At 46.6% G+C, this 26,046-nt stretch overlaps 1 protein-coding gene across 2 annotated transcripts in view; it reads left to right on the forward strand.

Moving 5' to 3' along the window:
- NEGR1 (neuronal growth regulator 1) overlaps positions 1-26,046 on the forward strand; it is a 488,212-nt gene that overhangs the window by 370,396 nt on the left and 91,770 nt on the right. For both annotated transcript variants that reach the window (XM_044301363.1, XM_044301364.1), the window contains exon 5: positions 12,572-12,692. In XM_044301363.1, coding sequence (XP_044157298.1) covers positions 12,572-12,692 — 121 coding nt within the window. The remainder of the gene's footprint in view (positions 1-12,571; positions 12,693-26,046) is intronic.

The following is a 26,046-nucleotide window of genomic DNA, read 5'->3' on the forward strand; positions in this document are numbered from 1 at the left end:
TAGTAGTTATATTCTTGTACATAGGAGGCAGCATTATAGTAGTTATATTCTTGTACATAGGAGGCAGTATTTTTAGTAAATGTATAGTAAATGTATATATAAATAAATAAAAGTAGAAGGGAAAGCTTAATGAATCTGGTTATTTCCGGCTGAAGGGTTTGAGTCTGTTCTATTATCAGGTTCCTCCGTTATAATAACTGGTAACATTATAAACTCCCATCTACAACTTTTCTTGCCTTCCTCAGAATTTAGTGTTTAATTTACTGCCGGGACCACTGGCAATGAAAACTGGAGCTTAGAGCAGAGTTCTCCCTGTCACACAAAGATAATGCAGATATAATTTTAGACCTACAGGACTTACAGCACACTGCGTGATATATTAGACTTGATGGTTTTTCCTTAGCCAGTAATTGATTGATTTGAGTTCTATTGCCCTTGAATTACTATAAGTAGGAGCTAACTCTGCAAATCACTGTAATTAATGACCAGAACAATGAGTCGCTCGCGTTCTGCAGCCATGCGGAGGGCTGATGTTATAGGCACAGAATTTGCAAATCGCAGCTTTCCTATAGATGTACGGCTTATCTCCGCTCTAGCAGACACTACACACAAAATTCGCTAAGATATTGCTATTTTTTCATTATTTTTCTATTATTACTTTTTTTTTAATTATTCTTTCTTTTTTTACCATATGTGAGGACTAGATGGAGGAGAAGAACTTCATTTACTACGGATAAAACCTGCAGTAGTCCAGCTCCAGGCCTTGTCTCTGATACTATCCCAATGTAGAAAAACCCTCAGCAGGGGTGGGACAAACTCTCCAATATACTTCCCACAACCCTTGATAACCAAATTCTACAATGATAGCTTTCAGGTGAACATTCATTCATTTAATTGCCTCTTAAAGGGCACCTGTCTACAGCATCAACCCTATTATATCAGGCATGCTGTATGTTAGTTTTGATCCTGCTGATTAAAATGATAACTCTCTTGTAACAATGAGTTGCTGTGTTCATGAGAAATAAGTACTTTTATTTCTGCAAATGAAGTCTTCAGTGCACTGAGGGGTGGAGCCTAGCCTCTCTGTGACCTCTTTTAGTACTTTTAGCACCTTTTTAGTACTGGCTCCGCCCCCTGAGTGCACTGCAGCCCTCATTTGCAGAAATAATAAAATTCATTTTTTTCTCAGGAACGCTGCAGCCGATTTTCACATGGCAAGTATCTTTTTAATCAGCAGAATCAACCTTACCAGAAAGTATACCTAGCTTAAGAGGACTGATCTTGCTGAAATGTACTATTTAAGCGTAAAACATTGACAGTTACAATTTCTAAAAGCAAAATATTTTAGATTGTGCCCCGCACCTTAATGGTGCCTTAGGTAACTGCCTATTCTGCCTGTCCCTCATCTTTTTACATCAAAAATATAAATGGTCAGTTCATCGTATAAGACCAGAAGAGCTAGCCTATGACACATGGATTGAAAGAAGGCCGAACAGAGAGAAGCAGTGTGTCATGCTCCGCCCCCTAGGGACCTGCACTAGCTATTAATGCACCCCAAGATCACAAATGTACTAGTGAATCTGCAAATCTTGATTGAAAAAGGGTCCATAAAGGTTCAGCAGAAGACAACCCATTTGGAGGTAACTTTGTAACCAATCACTGGGGTCTGTTTGTCTTAGGCTGCTCATATTGATGACATGTCCTGTCTTTACAATGATAACTACAAAAATTACATTATAGTTAACCTCTTAATGACCCGTGTTTTGGTCCTAAATAAGCAGACACTTTTTAGCTTTTTTTTGCCATGTGGTTCCATAGCTTGAAAGCCTGACTTTTTGTATTTTATTTTATTTCTTGGGATATCAAAATCATTTTCATTCTGCACAATTTTATTTTATTATTTAGCAGTTTTCCATTGGAGCCACAGTTACCGATTTAAATCAACGCCCCCCAGCAGTGACATTAGTCACTGGCAGAGCTGATCTGGATCTGCAGAGCAGAGCTGATCTTGGTCTGCAGGGGCGGAGCTGCTCTGGGTCTGCAGGGGCGGTCCCAGCAATCACATAATTGTGATTAGCAACATGTGGATGACCTTTCTTAAAAGCTTGTTCTCATAACGGATTCTCTGAAAAGTTGCAAATTTGATGCACTCAATTCTACACCGCATCCGTCCCATTCTGTACAAAAAACTCTTTTGAATACAGCCTGTGCCCACATAAAGGTTGCCTATGCCAGGGAATTGCTCCTATTCACCAGGGTCTGTTACACAAAATAAAATAAAAATGCATCCTGTGTTACCAGCCTTGCGCATGTTGGCCCTCGTATACTACTTCCCCAGCCTGTAAATGGATTTATAAGCAATGATTAAGTGAAAATGATCATTTTATTGCTGCCATTTCCCTTCAGTTCTATTGAATACTTGCGCTATAACTAAGATGCATAATTACAATGTATCGCTTATGAGTTTGTCCCCTTTTTTCTGTGTCATTTATTTTTTATAGCCAAATAAACATTTTATTATCTGTTATGGATTTATGGCAGTAAATTAGTAATTACTTGGATATTTTAAGCCGAATTCTTCTAACTCAAATACAGAGCAGTTTTGGAATTCAGGAAACATCAGGTTTGCATGAAAGTTTCATGGCAATTTTTTATGGGCTCTTGTACAAGAATCCATTAGGTGCACCAGTGGGAAATTCAGACCACATCAGATTAAGAACGCCTTGTATCACACACACTTTAAATCATTTTCATAGTCCTGCACAAGCCTTCTGTTTTATATCTCCTTGTATTCCCGCTGGTCCTGAGCGGTTTACTTAAATTTTACACCATTACGCCCTTTATCGTCAAAACTATTTGTCCTGTCATGACCGGGAAGATGAAGAAAGTGACTATTATTTTATTGAATTATGTTGTATTAATAACTGAGGGACGTGGATAGAAGCGTAGGAGGGGAGTCGGAATTGTAAGAACGCTAGTTATGGCTGAACCAAAAATATTTGCCTGATTGGATTTTTCTAAAAGTTGTAAAATTGCTGATTAAAATACAATTAAATTATAGGAATAAAGTCATCAATTCAAATATATTCTTTAAAGGGGTATTCAGGGGATTCAATGGGCCCTGCAAACTCAACTTAATTACACATCACTCACAAGTAGACGTTTGAAGGATACTTACCATTTTGAAGTTGCATGCATCAGCCTCTCAGGAGCCCAATCACATGACGCTCCTCTTCTGAAAATTCTAGTTCCGCCAATGTCACATCCTTTACCAGACTTCCCACCTGGGCTGTGAATGAGATGTCACTTCCCTTGTGGTCAGCGCCAGAACTATTCCTCTTCCTGGTGCAAACTCCTGAAACCTCTTCATCTGTGCATGCGCAAGGGAGTCAAATAGTCCACAGCAGAATTGACATACTGTCCATAGCCCAAGCCGGAAACTTGGTAATGGATGTGACGTCAGGGGGAAGTTGTATTTTCAGTAGAGGAGCATAATGTAACTGGATTCCTGAGTCGCCGATCCATGCCACTTTGGGGAAATAAGTACATTACAATCTTTTTTCTGCAGGCGATTCATGTGTCATTAAGGTGGGTTTGTGGGACCATTCTTTTTTTAAAGGTTTGCTTCATGAAGACAACTTCTCTGTATGTTCTAGAGAACATATGGATGGACCATAGCAGATCGATGGACTTGAGCTGTACACCATGGCCACCATGTAATACTTTTCATCAGCAGTGGGCACTGTCTGGCTAAAGCTTCTCCTGGCAAAATGATCTTCAACCTGTGGCTCCCCAGCTGTTGTGAAACTACAGCTCCAATGTTCTGCGAGTCTTAACTTCACGACTGCTGTGAAGCCACAGGTCTGGAACCACTGCTTTAAAGAGGTTGTCCAAGATTTTGATATTGATGGTCTATCCTCAGGATAGGTCATCCATATCAAATCAACAGGGGTCCAACTCCCAGCACCACTGCCAATCAGCTGTTTTCTCACAGCTTATAAAGCACAGCGCCATCCATTGGATAGCAGCTGTTCTTGATATTGGAGCTCAACTCCATTCACTTGAATGGGATTGAGCTGTGCCTTGGGCATGTGACCGATGAACATGACAGTGCAGGCCTTGTAATAGGCTCTCGTGCTCCCTCCTTGCAGCACTGCCGGCGTCCCACTGATAAAGAGGGAGGAGGAGCCGGTGTTGGGCGTAACCGGCGTCCTCATCTCCCTGGCAACAAGTGGGTGGGGAGGACCCAGCGGCGCATGCTTCCTCAGCGCGGACGGTGTCCTCTATCCCCTAGGCAACGAGCAGGGGCAGGAACGAGCTCCGACAAATATGGCTCGGCGCTCCAAGTTTTGGCTGGGCTGACGCAGGGTCACGTGACGCTGGCCAGATCACGTGATTATTCAGTCTGGCCTATTTAACAGGCAACTTGCTGGCCACATGTTGCCTGTGATTGGTCTTACTACTCCACTAGCGTTTTTACTGCATGTGTGATTTTGTGAACTCGACCTCGGCTTGTATTTGACTTTTGATCCTGCGTAATCCTTTTGTACTAACGTGACCTCCTGGCTTGACTTGTATTTTGACCTCGATCCTGTGTAATCCTTTTGTAGTGACATGATCTCCTGGTTCCTGACCTCGGCTTCCATTTTATTCTGATTTTGCTTATGGTTGGTTATTTGCTTGTTTGGTTACTACCCAGCCTGGTAGCTTATGTTTCTGTCTTAGTGTTTTTTTCTCTCCCACATTGTTCCCTCCCTGGCGACCCCTACACATACTTAAGCTAGGGACTGCCGTCCAGTTGCGCACCGTCGGTTGGGACGGACCCTGCAAGTAGGAGGGATAGTGGAGTGGGTGGAGCTTAGGGCTGCACTATCTTCAAACAACTTATAGGCAGAGGTCCTGGCAGTCAAACCCCCTCCATTCTGATACTGATGACCTATCCTGAGGATAAGTTATCAATATTAAAATCTTGGACAACCCTTTTAATCTGCGTACAGATAGATACCTACCAATGTAACATAACATGAATTTGAGAGATTTGAGAATGAATAAGCTTACACAGGCTAAGTGAATCAATATAATTAAATATATTTATTTCATATAAATATATTTAAATATATTTAAAGTGATTTAAAAATGTATGATAACACTAACTAATACCATACAGAATAATAAAAAGTAAGTAAACATCACTAGCCTGAATATGCAACATGCAATATGGGTGACACTCCGGTCATCATGTCGAAGCACATGGACGACACCCCGGGATGTACAAGAATTAGGGCAAATCAATCCTTACATCCTACCTAGAATGAAGTCTTCAATGGAGTGCCCATTAATTGTTAGTGCAGACCACAGTTATTCCCATCAGCCTCTCCTCCAGTGTGCATCAGCATGTCTCTGAGATCACCCAGGAGTGTGTTTTAGTCAGCACAATGGGGGATGGGTACTAGATTACAAGGTGCATCATTGCACAGAATGGTAATAATAAAAGGGAACAGAATTAAAGGGACAGAACCAATCAGTACTTAAAAATACCCTTACAATACAAACAAATATATGTTGGCAAGAAGTAAGGAACATATGGAAGGGAGTATGACTTCAGGATCACTCAGACAACACAGTGATTGCTTGTAGTCTGTTACCATGGAGACACATTCAACTGTGTGAACATTAGTGATGAGCGGCATGAGCAATATTTGTTTTCGTGATATTTGTTTCACATACTATTCACAATAAATTCGCTAATTCTAGAATTCGGGATCTCCAGTCAATATTTTTGCGATTTCGCAAATCGGCACTAATGACGCACATATTTTTAGCGCAATACATGCAACTTCACATTTTATCAGGTCTGAGTAGAAAACTGCAGCCTTCTCATTGGCCCACAAGCAAGAAGGGAGGTTAGTGATGAAACAAAATCTAGAATATTCGCGATTACAGATATAGCACTATATTCTACATCTTCGCGAATTCTCGAAGTGCCAATAATCGCAATAAAAATTCACGATTAGAATATTCGCGATCAACACTAGTGAACATACACTTAGAGTGCCGTGTGGTGACAGATTAAACTGATATATGTGTTTTCCATGGCAGAAATAAGAGAATCCTAGCATTTGCTTCCCAGTGTCCTTATAGATAGAAGATCCGTCTTTAGCCTCCTCTCCAGTTTTTATAAGGTCATTTGTTCTTTAATTTATTGTTTTTCAGCTGAGAATTTGGAAACATAATCCAGCTAAAGTTTTCCAAATGAGCAGGGCCGTTGCTTTAATCATACTTGATTGCAGAATATAATTATTTTTTGCCATTTAGAAAAGCTAATGGATTACTGCGCTGTCCACACAGTGACAGAGGACAAGGACACTGCCCTTCGGCATTAAAACAGAGAAGGTGGCATCCGTGCTTGCTTGACATGCAATGGTGGGGGCAGCTCTTTTCTAATGTCATTATACCCAAATCCCCAGGTAGTTCTCAGAGTTCAGAGACTTCAATTCTGTGGACAGTAAAACTTGATCTGTACAGAGACTGGAGAATAGAGAAGAACTAAAGGCAGAATACAATGAAGACGTGCTGTACCTATAAGTGGAGCTGAGGTTCTGGGTGGTGGAGCCTGGTGGGAGGATTCTCTGGTGGGCCCAGGCTCTGATACCATAGTGGGCCTCAAACTTTGTCCAAAAATTGGAGTTGCCTTTGGAGAAAATAAATTGCCACCAGGGTCTATTTATTTTAATCAAAACTTATTAGACTTTATTGATGATATAGGGGGTGGGCCCCACGAATTATTTTCTTTGGTTGGCCCAAGAAACCTCAGTCTGACCCTGTTGGTGGGACTTGGTAGTCCAGAGGCCTTTTTATAGATTTTTCATTGCAATCTATGTAGCAGCTTCTGCTGATGCCTGAATTAGAGAGCATTTCATTCTTTAAAGGGGTTCTCTGTTTGCATCAAACTCCTTTTAAAAAAAAACTATTATTTATTTTTAGTGTTTATGGAGGTCGCTGTAATTATGTAATGTATTCCTTTTAGCTTTATTGCTCCTATATTATGTTCTGGGCTGCAGTCACATGACCATGTCCATGCAGCTTTCTTACTTCCTGTGATGTTATGTCCTTGGGCAGGTCAGTGATAGGGGAGTGTCTCTGTAACTAGCTGGGTGGGAGGAGCTATAAACTATCTAGGGGCGGTGCTGGAGCTGTGGCAGAGGAAGGAGAAGTGCATTATGGGTTTGGTTGGATACAGGAACAGGAAGTGCTACATTCAAACCAGAGGGTTTGGTTCACATGGTGAAAATGGGTCCTGAGAGTCCAAACTGAAAAAGAAAAGCCCGGGGAAGACATTCATGAGGTAAACAATTACATGAGCATATATGTTCAAAAACTCAGTTAAGGTGGTTTCACACATAGCATTTATTTTATTTTTTTTAAAGAAAAATGCTCTGGGGGAATTGGTGAAATCCTGTATACTAGCTTTCTGAAGTAAAATAAAGTTGTACATTCTGAGCAAAAATGTGTGACTTTTTGTGATCTTACGCTGTTCTCTCCACTTTCAGAAAGTGGGTGGAAGAGAGGGCATCGTTAGCTAGGCGAGTAGGCGGAAGACAGATTTACAATTGCAACTTTTTTTTATGGGGTCAAAAAGTGGCACAATATCTGAAGTAAAATTTGTCGATGTTTTATTAAAGTCGTTAAACAAGGTGTTTCTTCTTTGTGATGATTTTTTTGGTGTTTTATTTATTCATGGTTTTTCTAAATGCAGGATGCTGTCAGTGTGGCATTTTTGTTCCAATATAAGGCAAAAAGTTAAAAGCATGACAAATTTAAGTTAAATTAAAATATATATAGATATCCCTACAAACGTGCGTTAAATTCAATGAAAAATGTTTGAAATGAATAATGTTTTTTATATAGTTACATAGTAAATATGGTTAAAAAAAGACATAAGCCCATCAAGTTCAACCAAGGGATGGTAGGGATCACGAATCCCAAAAAGGAAGTGAGACCCAGACTTGTACACACATTCATAAGCATTAACTCCCTGGATCAACAACCTCTCCAGAAATCTAGTAGCTATAACCTGTAATATTATTACACTCCAGAAATACATCCAGGCCCCTCTTGAATTCCTTTATTGTACTCACCATCACCACCTCCTCAGGCAGAGAGCTCCATAGTCTCACTGCTCTTACCGTAAAGAATCCTCTTCTATGTTTGTGTACAAACCTTCTTTCCTCCAGACGCAGAGGATGTCCCCTCGTCACAGTCCTGGGGATAAATAGATGATGGCCCCTGATATATTTATACATAGTAATTAGATCTCCCCTGTTTACAAAAATAAAAAGGTTTTCATGTGAACAAGACCTTAAAGGGGTATTCAGAAGGGTTGTTATTGATATCCTTAGAATATTGGTGGAAGTCCAACTCCTGGCACCATAGCCTATCAGCTGAATGAAGAGGCAGCAGGGACCAGTTACCATTGTACATAAGGTTGTGGCTGTGCCTACAGTAGGTAGACCTGCCCGTGAGGACTGGTTCTCATTCTGGCAGACCTAGCAGCCTATCCATTTATGCAAATGAAAGGTTAGTAGGTAATACAGGATTTTCCCTTTGGTGGCCATTGCAGGGGAAAAGTATGGCCAGATGCAATTCCTCCTGGTGATGTCATATGGACTCTGGATCCACCTTGATTTTCAATGGAGTTGTCTTCATTCTGAAGATCATAGAGGTACAAGATGGCAAACCACTAATCAGAAACGGATGGCATTTCCTAGGAAATTTGCCAAAATGTTTTATCTAATTAAAACGGTATGACGGTATAACATTGGCTCTATAATCAGAAAATTTAAATTCCAGACTCTCTGTAATATATTTATATTTTCTTTATCTATTTGTCTTATTTTCACTGCAAGGAAAAAAATTATAATCAGAGTGCATTCTATTTTAAGGCAAACAAACATAAAACCTGCTTGCTGATGGCATCCAGGCAGCAACAGAATTGTTTTATAAGTAGAGATAATCACCAGGAATAACAGTTTGAAGCCTGCAATGTAAATTGCTATTGGTCCAGTTATAAAATGTTAGAATTACCTGGGCTTAATACAGCCTAACGCTAAATTAATTACATTAAAAAAAAGTTTGTTTAATCATATTATGCGGATAATCAACAAAGGTAAATTGAAAAGTTCCTCCTATGGAAGCCGGGTATAAAAGTTAATAAATTCAGCTTCTATTCATTATGCACTCGCTAGTTATAATAATTTACTGTCCATTGCAGGGCTTTATAAGCATTGTAATTAAATATAAAATGCACATTAGAATTATAATGAGTAATTAGGGCAACATAACTAATATGCAGAAAAGTCCCACAGCTCATTAAAATGTTAAAAGACAAGAAGCTATTCCTGCAGATTATTTCACACGCCCTCTGTAATTGTGTGAATGCCACCGCACCTAGCGGAGCCTCAGTCCTTCCCTGACATTTAGGAATTGTATCCAGAGTGTGTGATGATATTAAACCCAACAACCCCCATCAGCCAAGGATTGATGGAAGTGGGATTTCCCATCAGTGGGGAGCGCGGTATTCACTTTCATGGTTACCTGCTAATGTGACCACAGTATAGAAAGCTGTAACCATAGACGAGCATTGTACAGGAGAATGATGAGTATTGTATAGATGTGCTGTATGATGACCATAATATAGAAGAATGATAAGTATAGTATGCCTGTACTGTATGATGACCACAGTGTAGAAGAATGATGGGCACAGTATAGATGTGCTGTATGATTACCATAGTATAGGAGACTGATGGGTTTAGTATTGAGGTGCTGTACAGGATAGATGTGCTGTATGATGACCATAATGTAGAAGAAGGATGACTATAGTATAAATATGATGTATGATGACCATAGTATAGAAGAATGATGAGTAAGTATAGTATAGATGTGTTGTATGATGACCATAGGTCAGCAGGGTAAATATAATATGGAAAGCTTGTAACCATGGATGATCATAGTGTAGAAGGATGATGAGAACAGGATAGATGCGCTGTATGATGAGTATAATATAGATGTTCTGTATGATGACAATAATATAGAAGAATGATAAGTATAGTATGCCTGTACTGTATGATTACCATAGTGTAGAAGAATGATGCGTATAATATAGATGTGCTGTATGATTACCATTGTATAGAAGAATGATGAGTATAATATAGATGTGCTGTATGATTACCATACTATAGGAGACTGATGGGTAGAGTATAGAGGTGCTGTACAGGATAGATGTGCTGTATGATTACCATAATATAGAAAAGGATGACTATAGTATAAATATGATGTATGATAACCATAGTAAAGGAGACTGATGAGTAAGTATAGTATAGATGTGTTGTATGATGACCATAATATAGCAGGATAAATATAATATGGAAACCATGGATGATCATAGTGTAGAAGGATGATGAGTATAATATAGATGTGCTGTATGATTACCATACTATAGGAGACTGATGGGTAGAATATAGAGGTGCTGTATAATTACCATAATATAGAAGAAGGGTGACTATAGTATAAATATGATGTATGATAACCATAGTAAAGGAGACTGATGAGTAAGTATAGTATAGATGTGTTGTATGATGACCATAGTATAGCAGGGTAAATATAATATGGAAACCATGGATGATCATAGTGTAGAAGGATGATGAGTACAGGATAGATGTGCTGTATGATGACCACAGTGTAGAAGAATGATGAGTATAGTATGGAAATATTGTTTGTAACCATAAATAAGAACAATAGGGAAAAATGATTACCATAGTATGAAAAAATTGTAACTAGTGTTGAGCGAAGCGAAGCGTCCAAAGTAGAATTTTTTCAGAAATTTAGAAAAAAAATGGATTCTAAACAAAGCTGAATTTCCTCACACTTTGGCCTCTTTCACACTGGCGTGTGCGCCCTGTTGCTGTATTGCGGACCGCATTTGCGGATCCGCAATACACGGGTGCAGTTCCGTGGGCATTCCGCATCACGGATGCGGACCCATTCACTTGAATGGGTCCGCGAAACCGAAAATGTGGAATGGTGCGGAATGGAACCACAGAAACAGAACCCTACGGAAGCACTACGGAGTGATTCCGTGGTGTTTCGTCCCGTACTTCCGTTCCGCAAAAAGACAGAACATGTCCTATTTTTTCGCGATACGCTGCAGCTGCCCCACGGACTTTGCTCGTGCATTGCGGCCGGCATTTTGCGGCCCGCAATACGGCAACGGGGCGCACACGCCAGTGTGAAAGAGGCCTTTGTGGTAACGAATCATTTTTCCTAAAATGGCGGCTGGAGTTATCCACCTCATCCACTTGCTCGCGGAGAAGCAGTCCTCTCCTCTCTTGATTGAAAAAGACCTGCCGAAGGACCTGCGCTGAGCGTGATGACGATGACATTACAGACTTTAAAATATCTAACTTTTTTTATTTTTTTATTTTGACATTGATGGCCTCTCTTCAATACCTGACCAATGTGGGTCCGAATCCCAGCACTCCCGCCGATCAGCTGCTTGAAAGATCGGGGAGTCACATGGCCTAGTCACTGCTCAGTCCCATTCAAGTGAATGAACCTGAGCTACAATGCCAATACAATGCCAAACACAGGCACTATCCAATGACTGCGCTCTACTTGGTGAGGAGCTGTGAGCGCTGCGGCCTCCTCAAACAGCTGATCAGCGGGGGGGGGGGCCCGGACCCCTGCCAGACTGATATTGATCTGTCCTGAGGATAGGTCATCAATATAGAAGACCTTACAAACCCCTTTAAAGCATTTCATTGGTATATTAATATAATGTCAGAAGATACAAAGTAACAGTTTCCTATAGTGCCTGCTTCATTTGTACTTGGCAGACGAGGACTAGGACTACACGGCGGACTTTGGTTGCACGGCTGCTGGGCAGGGTCGCCAACTGTCCAAAATTTCTGGACAGTCCGTGAAAAAAATACTGTAGATGTGTCTGTGATTTTTGGGAGGCTGGTGGTACTTTGCTAGATTATTTTGGTGGTAATTATCATAATTTTACAGCTCACAGTCATCGTTCAATAAACTTTTCTTAATTTTTCCATAAAAAATGTTGTCTGTCAGCGATTTTGGGATAAGTTGCCCAGAAACAACAAAAAAAAATTCTGGTTGGTAACCCCGCTGTTGGGGCAATCATCGTGAATCAGATGAATTCCAGTCAAGGGAGGAGACTTGTAATAGTTGAAATATTGTATGATGGTTGTGATCAGACGTCGGGCCGCCCCAAGTCTAGACCTGTGGGCATTGATTATAGCAGTAAACTGCTGCTGACATTCCTGGACCATAAGGAATATGACATTGGTCCATACAATGTATAGAGCAGGGATGCCAACCTGCGGCACTACAGCTCCCAGCATGCCCAGACAGTCAACAGCTATCGGCCTACAGCAGGGCATGATGGGAGTTGTAGTTTTACGTTGTCCATATGTAGCACTTATGTAGTCTTATGTTGTCCATATGTAGCACTGACCTTTCTCTTTAACATTGAAGTTTTGTTTCTTTGTTTCAGTTGCACCAACCATTCTTGAAATAACACCCTCCGGGGTTTCCCTTGGAAAAACAGGACTAATCAGATGTGAAACGGCATCCGTCCCGACTCCGTCATTCGAGTGGTACAAAGGAGATAAGAAGTAAGAGCTAATGTTTATATTACATTCCAGAATATTTCCTGTTTGTAGATTAAATGGGTTGTCCAGGATTCCAAAAATATGGCTGCTTTCTTCTAAAAACAGCACCACACCCGTCCATGGGTTATGTCTGCTATTAGAGCTCAGCTCCATTGAAATGAATGAGGCTAACCGTAATACCACACACAACCTGGGGACAGCGGTGGCACTGTTTTTGGAAGAAATTAGGATAAGTCATATAATGTAATGTACACAGTGACTTTGCCAGTATAATAATGAGTGCAGCTCTGGAGTATAATACAGTATGTAACTCAGGATTAGTACAGTATAAGTAATGTAATGTATGTACACAGTGACTGCACCAGCAGAATAGTGAGTGCAGCTCTGGAGTATAATACAGGATGTAACTAAATGATTTTCCTATTTCATGACGTAAAGTCATAGTTTTATTAAAGACACGGAGGCGAGTATTGCTATCTCCTTCTTTACTGAACCACCAATAGCAGCAAAGAAGAAATTTACATAACAACAATCATAACAATAAAGGACCCTCCCCTGACAGATCCTATAATAAGCAGTGTCCTCTTCAGTAACTTCCTCTTTCTTTGGAACCGAAACACCAACTGCATAACCGGAACTGGAACCGAAACCGGAAACTGGAACTGGACCCGAGAACGATGAACAACCGGTCCATCACGCTGTAGAACTCAAGCCAACATGGCTAACACCTCCGGAAACCGGGGACAACGCAGAAGTCCATACGTCGTGGAACCTTCAACCTGAAACAAAGCAAATAATATAGCCAGTGTAAGAGGCAGGCAGAAGTTGAACAAAACCGACCCAGGAAACGGTCGTACATTATAAGGTCGCTGAAAACAGAACCATAAACAGTCAGTAATACAACTATGCAAGTATACGTAATAAATAACCATAAACGACAATGTAAACAGTCCAACAAATTAAAACCACAAAAGGGCGGGCAGGAACAACCCAGGGCGGGCAATACTCGCCTCCGTGTCTTTAATAAAACTATGACTTTACGTCATGAAATAGGAAAATCATTTAGTTTTACATCAAGACACGGAGGCTCATATTGCAAGTTCAAAGCTGATCAATAATCGATGAAAACACATGAGGGGGCGGACGAAAATAAAAGTCCCTGAACGTTGCGGCCCTAGACCAGTCGGCCAAACGCAAAATGTCCTCCAAACGAGCCCCCGAAACGGCCAGGGCAGTGGCAGCCGCGCCCCTGGCCGAATGAGCGGTAAAGACCGCCGTATCAATCCCAGACAGGGACATGACCCACTTCATCCAACGCGCCAATGTGGGACTAGACACCGGGCCAAAAGGATGGCGAATGGAGAGGAACAGTTGCGGAATGTCCGCAGAGCGGTGAGTCCGAGTACGCGACTCATACTCCCGCAAACAGGCTACCGGACAGAGCGCCGGGGAAGACGGGAAACAGGGATAAGAGACAGACCGAATATTAGTCTTAGTGCGCCGCGTAATGTTAAACGTGACGCCCTCGGGAGAAAAGGACCTAGCGTCATGATCCAAAGCCCTGACATCGGAAACCCTCTTACAAGAAATGAGACAAAAGAGGGTCAACAACTTGGCAGACAGTTGCCGGAGAGAAAGAGCCGTGTTCTCAGGCCACGCAGAGAGAAAAGAGAGGACCAGGGAAACGTCCCACGTAGTGGTGAAGCGCGGCCGAGGCGTTGTTGACCCGCCGGAACGCCATCAAAACCCTGATGAGTCGAAGAAATCGCCGAACGGAACAAATTAATGGTCCGATAAGCCTTTCCCGCCTCAAAAAGGGATGTAAGGAACTGCAGCAAATGGGTCACAGGCGCCGAAACGGGATCAAGGTCCCGTTCCACGCACCAGCTAACCCAAGATCCCCAAGCCGCCCGGTAAGATTTTCGGGTGCCGGGAGCCCAAGCGTTGTCCAGGAGGCGTCGAGTTGCCTCCGAAATGCCTGCGACCTCTCCGGGAGTCCGGAGATCCGGCACGCCAGGAGCTGAAGGGAGCCGTCGAGCAGCAGGGGGTGAGGAGCACCCAGAGGGCCCTGGAGGAGATCCGTCCGACCCGGAAGGAGGAGAGGCACGTCCGTCAGGAGTTCCAGGAGGACCGGGTACCATGCTTGAGTCCCCCAGAAGGGGATCACCACCACCAACTCCGCAACCTGACGACGAACCTGCAGCAGCATCCTCGGGATCATGGCGAAAGGAGGAAACGCGTATTGCAGAGCCGAAGACCAGTCCTGAAGGAACGCATCCACCGCCTCCGCCTCCGGATCCGGGCGCCAGCTGAAGAACCTGGGAAGGTGAGTATTGAGCCGTGACGCGAAGAGGTCCACGGCGCAAGGGCCCCAGGTATCCGAGATCGTGGAGAACATCTCCGGCGCTAGCCTCCAGTCGCTGCCGTCCGTGAAGCAGCGGGAACTCCGATCCGCCCGGATGTTGTGTAGACCCGGAAGGTACTCCGCCTGCACCATGATGTCCCTGGAGAGACAGTAGGACCAGAACTCCTTCGCCAGTCGCGCCAAGGTAGCCGACTGAGTGCCGCCCAGGTGATTGACATAGCGGACCGCCGACACATTGTCCATGCGTAATCGGATGCAGGCATGCGCCATGCCATTGGAGAAACTGCGGATGGCAAACGAGCCCGCCAGGAGTTCCAGAGCGTTGATGTGAAGATGGCTCTCGGCCTCCGACCACCGACCCCCGGTGGAGACACCTTCGCAGTGGGCACCCCAGCCCAGGAGACTCGCGTCCGACTCTATCGTGAATTCCGGTTGAAATCCGAAGATCGCTCTGCCGTTCCAGGCTTCCAAGTTGTCTAACCACCAACGAAGTTCCTCCCGAGCCTCCTGATCCAGAATCACCATGTCCACGAACGAGGCCCCGGAACGAAGGTGAGCAATCTTCAGGCGCTGAAGGGCCCGATAATGGAGAGGGGCTGGAAACACCGCCTGGATGGAGGAGGCCAACAGGCCAATAATGCGAGCCAGGTGACGCAGGGACAGGGACGACGCTGAAAGGGCATGTCTCAATTCCTTGCGGATCGTCCGCAATTTCTCTGACGGGAGACTGAGAGATTCCGCAACAGAGTCCACCGTGAAGCCCAGGAATTCCATCCGTCGAGACGGCGTGAGGCAGGACTTCTCGGGGTTCAGTATAAAACCAAGAGCCGAGAGGAGGTCCGACGTCCATTGAAGGTGCCGAAGCAGCGCCGCCTGACATTGATGCATAATGAGGATGTCGTCCAGATAGATGACTAGACGTACTACCCCGACTCCGCAGCCAGGCAACGACCGGACGCAGGAGCTTGGTAAAGCACCATGGAGCCGAAGAAAGGCCGAACGGGAGGCAAGTGAAGCGCCACACTTCGCCCTTCCACAAGAAGCGCAGGAGATCCCTGGACGAAGCGGCAATCGGGACCGTCAGATAGGCATCTTTGAGGTCCAGTTTCACCATCCAGTCCCCTGGGATCAGTAAGTCCCGAAGGAGGTGAATACCCTCCATCTTAAAGTGGCGGTAGCGCACCACAGAGTTCAGTGCCCGGAGATTTATCACTGGACGCATTTGCCCACCTTTCTTCTGAACTAGGAAGATGTTGCTGAGCACGCCCCTCGGGGCGGAAGGGGCCCTCTCTATCGCCCTCTTTTGAAAAAGGGAAAACAGCTCCAAGTCCACGAGCTCTCTGTCTGGTGGGGCTAGGGGAAGTGGCGGGGGAGAAGGAATGAGGTTTGGTGAACCCGTGAGCTCTATGTGGAACCCCTGTACAGTGGTCAGAACCCACGGGTCTGATGTAATGCTGGACCAAACGTGGAAACAAAGACGGAGTCTGCCCCCTACACAAGGAACCAAAGAAGCCCCCACTGGGGGAAGACTTACCAAAGGACTTTCGGAAATTGGGATTTCCTCGGACAGACCTCGAACGCCACTGGCCGCCTCTGGCCGGAAAGAACGGAGGAGGATTCCTTTGGTCCTGGAAGGGCGGTCTCTGGTTGAAGGAGCCTCTGCCCGAGCTGCGGGCCTGAAAACTGGAACGGCCGGACAGACGGCCCCTACTACTGCCGGCCCTAGTGGAGACCTGTCCCTGAAAGACCCTACGCATTGAGGACTGGGCCTTGTCCAGGGCAGTAAATGCTCCCACATATCTGCTGAGGTCCTTAATGAAGGAATCCCCGAAGAGCAGGCCTTGTGCGTCCTTCCCTGCCTCAGTCAGTGCCAGGTTGGCCAATTTCGGGTCAATCTTAAACAATATGGCTTTACGCCGTTCAATGGCCAGGGAGGAGTTTGTGCTGCCCGCAATACAAATAGCCCTCTGAATCCAGCCTGTAAGCTCCTCCGGATCTACCGGAGAGCCGTCCACTCTGGCCGATTCGGCCATCTCAAAAATTTTGGCGAGGGGGCCAAAGATGTCAAGGAGTTTATCCTGACAACTCTTAAGTGCGGAATCTAGCCCCTTACGGGGATTCCAGCCGGTCTTAGCCAAAAACGGTGTCATTTTTGGATCCACAGATGGCGTTTCACAGACCTTATTGGGGACCAATGGTCTGGGGCATTCAGAACGGAGTTTGCTGCGCGCCTCCTTACTAAGAGGGCGGCGCACCCAATGTTCAAGGTAATCGCTCACATGAGCTACCGGCAACCACTCAGCCGACCTAGGGTGGTGGAGGGCATCAGGATCAAACAACGGGTTGCCTGAGGGATCCACCAGAGTAGAAATCGTGTTAGGGGCAGCGGTGGACGCGCCCACGGAACCAGAGGTGGATGGTCTAGGACCAGAGGCACCTGGCAACTCAGATTCCATCTCAATCTCTCCTTCGGAGTGGCCGCTCGCCTCCGCGTAAGCCTCCATATCGGATTCAATATCCGAATCCACATCGCTAGTCTGTGCTCTAGCACTTTTCCACGTTCGCGTCCGTTCTGCCTGACGCGGCAAGGCTCTTTTGCGCGATCTAAGCGCGCTATCATGGGTGGCTTGGATCACACCAATCATAGTCTCCTGGGGTGCAGGAGGTTCAACAATGGTAGGCCGCGGGCTAGTAAGCACAGGCGATTGAGCAGAGGGGCCAGGGGCATGGGCAGCTAGGGCCTGAGAGATGGTTTGAGAGATCATAGAGGACATGGATCCCATTGCCTCAATTATTGCGCTGGAGACCGAGCGTTGAAGCTCTAGGGCCTGCGCACTCATGGCCAGAATACTGGGGTCCCCAATGGATGGGGGGGGGATTAGACCCAGAGGGGGAGCGATCAGATGACATTATATGGCTAGATTTATATAATAATCGGAAGGCCGAAAACCTAATGGGGAGGTCTAATATATGATGGGCAAAGAACTGGCCAGGAAGATCTAACCTAACGAGGGGTTAATCACCCCAGACGCCGCCGAACCGGAGCAGGAGCAGGAGCAGCCGACTGACTGAACACAGGAACGGAAGGGACGACCGAAATCCCGCGAGAGGACGGGCGGGAGGTCCCAAAATGGCCGCCGAGATCTCGCGAGATCTCGGAGCCGCGGGAAGCGAAGCGGGACCTGCCGCGGACACCTGTAGCGCCGACAACCAGCGGGGAGGAACGGAGCCGTGAGGGCAGGTAATGCAATGGGAGGAAAGGAGGGGAGGCGCAGAGCACACCCCAAGGGAAAATGGCGGCGAAAAAACAATGGAGACAAACGCAGGGGATGAGAAGGGAGCGCAGGGGGAAAAAAGGGGGGGGGGAGACCCCCAAACGATAAACGCGATAGGCGTAGGGGCAATAAAAGCACAAATTAAGAAATATACCCACAATGAGGGGAAAAAACAAACCCTGCAAAAGGGCAGAAGGCTATGTATTATAGACAAGCCCTAATAAAACACAGGGTAATAACATTAATGGCATTCATACACCATGCGATAACAACAGACCACAAAATACAGAAACAACTTATCTTTGGTGGAGCAGCAAAGAAAGAGGAAGTTACTAAGAGGACACTGCTTATTATAGGATCTGTCAGGGGAGGGTCCTTTATTGTTATGATTATGTAAATTTCTTCTTTGCTGCTATTGGTGGAAAGTAAAGAAGGAGAAAGCAATAGGAGCCTCCGTGTCTTGATGTAAAACTCAGGATCAGTGTTATATACAGTCCTGATCAAAAGTTTAAGACCACTTGAAAAAAATCCTATCTAGCATGGCTGGATCTTAACAAGGTTCCAAGAGGAGCTTCAACATGCAACAAGAAGAAATGGGAGTGAGACAGAACATTTTTTGAGCATTCAATTTAATGAAAACAACGAATAAACTGAAACAGGCTGTTTTTCAGCTGATCAAACGTTTAGGACCACACCTCCCAAAAAAAAAACTAAACCACCCAAAACAGAAATCCAACTTCCAAACATGAGCTCAGTAATGAGTAGCTCCGCCGTTATTGTTTCGGCATGCTTGATGCAAGCGTTTCCATGAGGTGAGTGGGAACATTTCTCCAAGTGGTGAAGACGGCCGCACGAAGGCCATCTACTGTCTGGAACTGTTGTCCATTTTTGTAAACTTTCCTTGCCATCCATCCCCACAGGTTCTCAATTGGATTTAGATCAGGGGAACACGCAGGATGGGCAAAAAGAGTGATGTTATTCTCCTGGAAGAAGTCCCTTGTCCTGCGGGCATTGTGTCCTGTAGCGTTGTCCTGTTTAGAAAACCCAGTTGTTACCACACAGACGAGGGCCCTCAGTCATGAGGAATGCTCTCTGCAACATCTGGACATAGCCAGCGGCCGTTTGACGCCCCTGCACTTCCTGAAGCTCCATTGTTCCACTGAAGGAAAAAGCACCCCAGACCATTATGGCGCCCCCTCCACTGTGGCGCGTAGAAAACATCTCAGGTGGGATCTGCTTGTCATGCCACTAATGTTGGAAACCATCAGGACCATCAAGGTTAAATTTTTTCTCATCAGAGAATACAACTTTCTTCCAACTTTGAATGTCCCATGTTTGGTGCTCTCTTGCAAAGTCCAAACGAGCAGTTCTGTGGCGTTCAAGGAGACGAGGTCTTTGAATCCAGAGGGGAGACAAACCAGGCTGGTGTAGTGAGCTGCATCTATATTTAGTTATATAAGGAGATATATAACGCGAGTTTGACCGCGACGCGTGGTTGATTAAGTGTGTGGTTGCATAAGTGTGTGACTTAAGATTAAGTGACTTTAGATTCAGGGACTTCAGTGGGGGACTGTAATTAGCCAGTTTCTTAGTACTACATTATATTGTATTTTTTACTTTGCTGGTGTAATCCCCATTTAGTATGTGTTGCACAATTGACAATGCAGTCCAGTGCACATCTTGCATGATGTATGCAGTCCTGGAACAGGAGTTCAAGGGTGCATATCTTTGTTCAAGATGTGAGCAAATTACCCGTTTGGAATCGCTAATCGAGTCTCTAAATGGGCAAGTTGCAACACTGAGAGGCATTGACAATTTGCAAAAGAGTTTGCTTCTCACCGAGCAAGCACTCTTTGGGGTAGATGAGGGGGAGGGTGACAGAGAGGAGGCTGAGGAAAGTGAGGTAGCTAGCTGGGTAACAGTTAGAAAGCTGGGTAGAGGGAAAGGTAGAGGGAGGCTAGCCCTGATCTGACACACCCCAACAAGTTTGCACGTTTGGCAGATGAGGGGGATGTCAGTCCGGGGATGGCACTGCCGCAGCCAGACACTTCCTCTGCCAGTCAGGGGAATGTCAGCTCCAGTAAGCAGGGGACCAGGAGAGCAGGGCAGGCCAGACAGGTGCTGGTAGTGGGAGACTCAATTATTAGGGGAACAGATAGGGAAATCTGTCACAAAGACCGTGATCGCCGAACAGTGCGCTGTCTTCCTGGCGCTAGAGTTCGACACATCGCGGATCGGGTTGACAGATTACTGGGAGGGGCGGGAGAAGATCCAGCGGTCATGGTCCATATCGGAACCAATGACAAAGTTAGGGGTAGGTGGAGAGTCCTTAAAAATGATTTCAGGGATTTAGGTCAAAAGCTGAGGGCAAGGACCTCAAAGGTAGTATTTTCCGAAATACTGCCTGTACCACGGGCCACACAAGGGAGGCAGCGGGAGATTAGGGAAATTAACAAGTGGCTCAAGAACTGGTGTAGGAAGGAGCGGTTTGGGTTCCTGGAGAACTGGGCCGACTTCTCTATCGGCTACAGGCTCTATCGTAGGGACGGGCTGCACCTCAATGGGGAAGGAGCAGCTGTGTTGGGGAAGAAGAGGGCTAGAAGGTTGGAGGAGTGTTTAAACTAGGGACTGGGGGGGAGGGTAATTATGTTATAGAATGGGAAGATAGTGCAGATAGAGACCGGGGGCAAAGTAATGGGACTGGGGGAGGAATGGAAGGAGGGACTAGAACAGTTCAGAAAGAAGGGTGTAGGGTAAAATATATACATAAACCTCTCAGATGTATGTATAGTAATGCCAGAAGTCTGACTAATAAAACTGGTGAACTGGAATTAGCGATGTGTGAGGAGGACTATGACATAGTGGGAATAACTGAGACATGGCTGGAGGATAGCTATGACTGGGCAGTAGAGTTGAGCGAACACCTGGATGTTCGGGTTCGAGAAGTTCGGCCGAACATCCCGGAAATGTTCGGGTTCGGGATCCGAACCCGATCCGAACTTCGTCCCGAACCCGAACCCCATTGAAGTCAATGGGGACCCGAACTTTTCGGCACTAAAACGGCTGTAAAACAGCCCAGGAAAGGGCTAGAGGGCTGCAAAAGGCAGCAACATGTAGGTAAATCCCCTGCAAACAAATGTGGATAGGGAAATTAATTAAAATAAAAATTAAATAAATAAAAATTAACCAAAATCAATTGGAGAGAGGTTCCATAGCAGAGAATCTGGCTTCCCGTCACCCACCACTGGAACAGTCCATTCTCAGATATTTAGGCCCCGGCACCCAGGCAGAGGAGAGAGGTCCCGTAACAGACAATCTGGCTTCATGTCAGCAGAGAATCAGTCTTCATGTCATAGCAGAGAATCAGGCTTCACGTCACCCACCACTGTAATAGTCCATTTTCATAAATTTAGGCCCAGCACCCAGGCAGAGGAGAGAGGTCCCGTAACAGACAATCTGGCTTCATGTCAGCAGAGAATCAGTCTTCATATCATAGCAGAGAATCTGGCTTCCCGTTACCCACCACTGGAACAGTCCATTCTCAGATATTTAGGCCCCGGCACCCAGGCAGAGGAGAGAGGTCCCGTAACAGACAATCTGGCTTCATGTCAGCAGAGAATCAGTCTCCATATCATAGCAGAGAATCAGGCTTCACGTCAGCCACCACTGCAACAGTCCATTGTCATAAATTCAGGCCCAGCACCCAGGCAGAGGAGAGAGGTCCCGTAACAGACAATCTGGCTTCATGTCAGCAGAGAATCAGTCTGCATGTCATAGCAGAGAATGAGGCTTCACGTCACCCACCACTGCAACAGTCCATTTTCATAAATTTAGGCCCAGCACCCAGGCAGAGGAGAGAGGTCCCGTAACAGAGGATCTGGCTTCATGTCACCAGAGAATCAGTCTGCATGTCATAGCAGAGAATCAGGCTTCACGTCACCCACCACTGCAACAGTCCATTTTCATAAATTTAGGCCCAGCACCCAGGCAGAGGAGAGAGGTCCCGTAACAGAGGATCTGGCTTCATGTCACCAGAGAATCAGTCTGCATGTCATAGCAGAGAATCAGGCTTCACGTCAGCCACCACTGCAACAATCCATTGGCATATATTTAGGCCTAGCACACAGGCAGAGGAGAGGTTCATTCAACTTTGGGTAGCCTTGCAATATAATGGTAAAATGAAAATAAAAATAGGATTGAATGAGGAAGTGCCCTGGAGTCCAATAATATATGGTTATGGGGAGGTAGTTAATGTCTAATCTGGACAAGGGACGGACAGGTCCTGTGGGATCCATGCCTGGTTCATTTTTATGAACGTCAGCTTGTCCACATTGGCTGTAGACAGGCGGCTGCGTTTGTCTGTAATGACGCCCCCTGCCGTGCTGAATACACGTTCAGACAAAACGCTGGCTGCCGGGCAGGCCAGCACCTCCAAGGCATAAAAGGCTAGCTCTGGCCACGTGGACAATTTAGAGACCCAGAAGTTGAATGGGGCCGAACCATCAGTCAGTACGTGGAGGGGTGTGCACACGTACTGTTCCACCATGTTAGTGAAATGTTGCCTCCTGCTAACACGTTGCGTATCAGGTGGTGGTGCAGTTAGCTGTGGCGTGTTGACAAAAGTTTTCCACATCTCTGCCATGCTAACCCTGCCCTCAGAGGAGCTGGCCGTGACACAGCTGCCTTGGCGACCTCTTGCTCCTCCTCTGCCTTGGCCTTGGGCTTCCACTTGTTCCCCTGTGACATTTGGGAATGCTCTCAGTAGCGCGTCTACCAACGTGCGCTTGTACTCGCGCATCTTCCTATCACGCTCCAGTGCAGGAAGTAAGGTGGGCACATTGTCTTTGTAGCGTGGATCCAGCAGGGTGGCAACCCAGTAGTCCGCACAGGTTAAAATGTGGGCAACTCTGCTGTCGTTGCGCAGGCACTGCAGCATGTAGTCGCTCATGTGTGCCAGGCTGCCCAGGGGTAAGGACAAGCTGTCCTCTGTGGGAGGCGTATCGTCATCGTCCTGCCTTTCCCCCCAGCCACGCACCAGTGATGGACCCGAGCTGCGTTGGGTGCCACCCCGCTGTGACCATGCTTCATCCTCATCCTCCTCCACCTCCTCCTCATCCTCGTCCTCCTCGTCCTCCAGTAGTGGGCCCTGGCTGGCCACATTTGTACCTGGCCTCTGCTGTTGCCAAAAACCTCCCTCTGAGTCACTTCGAAGAGACTGGCCTGAAAGTGCTAAAAATGACCCCTCTTCCTCCTCCTCCTCCTCCTCCTCCTGGGCCACCTCCTCTTCCATCATCGCCCTAAGTGTTTTCTCAAGGAGACATAGAAGTGGTATTGTAACGCTGATAACGGTGTCATCGCCACTGGCCATGTTGGTGGAGTACTCGAAACAGCGCAACAGGGCACACAGGTCTCGCATGGAGGCCCAGTCATTGGTGGTGAAGTGGTGCTGTTCTGTAGTGCGACTGACCCGTGCGTGCTGCAGCTGAAACTCCACTATGGCCTGCTGCTGCTCGCACAGTCTGTCCAGCATGTGCAAGGTGGAGTTCCACCTGGTGGGCACGTCGCATATGAGGCGGTGAGCGGGAAGGCCGAAGTTACGCTGTAGCGCAGACAGGCGAGCAGCGGCAGGATGTGAACGCCGGAAGCGCGAACAGACGGCCCGCACTTTATGCAGCAGCTCTGACATGTCGGGGTAGTTGTGAATGAACTTCTGCACCACCAAATTCAGCACATGCGCCAAGCAAGGGATGTGCGTCAAATTGGCTAGTCCCAGAGCTGCAACGAGATTTCGCCCATTATCACACACCACCAGGCCGGGCTTGAGGCTCACCGGCAGCAACCACTCGTCGGTCTGTTGTTCAATACCCCGCCACAACTCCTGTGCGGTGTGGGGCCTGTCCCCCAAACATATGAGTTTCAGAATGGCCTGCTGACGTTTACCCCGGGCTGTGCTGAAGTTGGTGGTGAAGGTGTGTGGCTGACTGGATGAGCAGGTGGAAGAAGAGGAGGAGGAAGCCGAGAAGGAGGAGGTGGCAACAGGAGGCAAAGAATGTTGCCCTGCGATCCTTGGCGGCGGAAGGACGTGCGCCAAACAGCTCTCCGCCTGGGGCCCAGCTGCCACTACATTTACCCAGTGTGCAGTTAGGGAGATATAGCGTCCCTGGCCGTGCTTACTGGTCCACGTATCTGTGGTTAGGTGGACCTTGCTACAGATGGCGTTGCGCAGTGCACACTTGATTTTATCGGATACTTGGTTGTGCAGGGAAGGCACGGCTCTCTTGGAGAAGTAGTGCCGGCTGGGAACAACATACAGCATGTGGGACAGCAAGCGACATGAGCTGTTTGAAGCTGTCTGTGTCCACCAGCCTAAATGACAGCATTTCATAGGCCAGTAGTTTAGAAATGCTGGCATTCAGGGCCAGGGATCGAGGGTGGCTAGGTGGGAATTTACGCTTTCTATCAAATGTTTGTGAGATGGAGAGCTGAACGCTGGCGTGTGACATGGTTGAGACGCTTGGTGACGGAGGTGGTGGTGGTGGTGTTGGTGGTACATCCCCTGTTTGCTGGGCGGCAGGTGCCAACGTTCCTCCAGAGGCGGAGGAAGAGGCCGAGGCGGCAGCAGCAGAATAGGCCGAGGCGGCAGCAGCAGAAGAGGTAGCAGGGGGAGCCTGAGTGACTTCCTTGGTTTTAAGGTGTTTACTCCACTGCAGTTCATGCTTTGCATGCAGGTGCCTGGTCATGCAGGTTGTGCTCAGGTTCAGAACGTTAATGCCTCGCTTCAGGCTCTGATGGCACAGCGTGCAAACCACTCGGGTCTTGTCGTCAGCACATTGTTTGAAGAAGTGCCATGCCAGGGAACTCCTTGAAGCTGCCTTTGGGGTGCTCGGTCCCAGATGGCGGCGGTCAGTAGCAGGCGGAGTCTCTTGGCGGCGGGTGTTCTGCTTTTGCCCACTGCTCCCTCTTTTGCTACGCTGTTGGCTCGGTCTCACCACTGCCTCTTCCTCCGAACTGTGAAAGTCAGTGGCACGACCTTCATTCCATGTGGGGTCTAGGACCTCATCGTCCCCTGCATCGTCTTCCACCCAGTCTTGATCCCTGACCTCCTGTTCAGTCTGCACACTGCAGAAAGACGCAGCAGTTGGCACCTGTGTTTCGTCATCATCAGAGACATGCTGAGGTGGTATTCCCATGTCCTCATCATCAGGAAACATAAGTGGTTGTGCGTCAGTGCATTCTATGTCTTTCACCGCTGGGGAAGGGCTAGGTGGATGCCCTTGGGAAACCCTGCCAGCGGAGTCTTCAAACAGCATAAGAGACTGCTGCATAACTTGAGGCTGAGACAGTTTCCCTGGTATGCATGGGGGTGATGTGACAGACTGATGGGGTTGGTTTTCAGGCGCCATCTGTGCGCTTTCTGCAGAAGACTGGGTGGGAGATAATGTGAACGTGCTGGATCCACTGTCGGCCACCCAATTGACTAATGCCTGTACCTGCTCAGGCCTTACCATCCTTAGAACGGCATTGGGCCCCACCATATATCGCTGTAAATTCTGGCGGCTACTGGGACCTGAGGTAGTTGGTACACTAGGACGTGTGGATGTGGCAGAACGGCCACGTCCTCTCCCAGCACCAGAGGGTCCACTAACACCACCACGACCATGTCCACGTCCGCGTCCCTTACTAGATGTTTTTCTCATTGTTATGGTTCACCACAACA

Source organism: Bufo gargarizans, chromosome 7, assembly GCF_014858855.1.
Source record: "Bufo gargarizans isolate SCDJY-AF-19 chromosome 7, ASM1485885v1, whole genome shotgun sequence".
Taxonomy (NCBI): domain Eukaryota; kingdom Metazoa; phylum Chordata; class Amphibia; order Anura; family Bufonidae; genus Bufo; species Bufo gargarizans.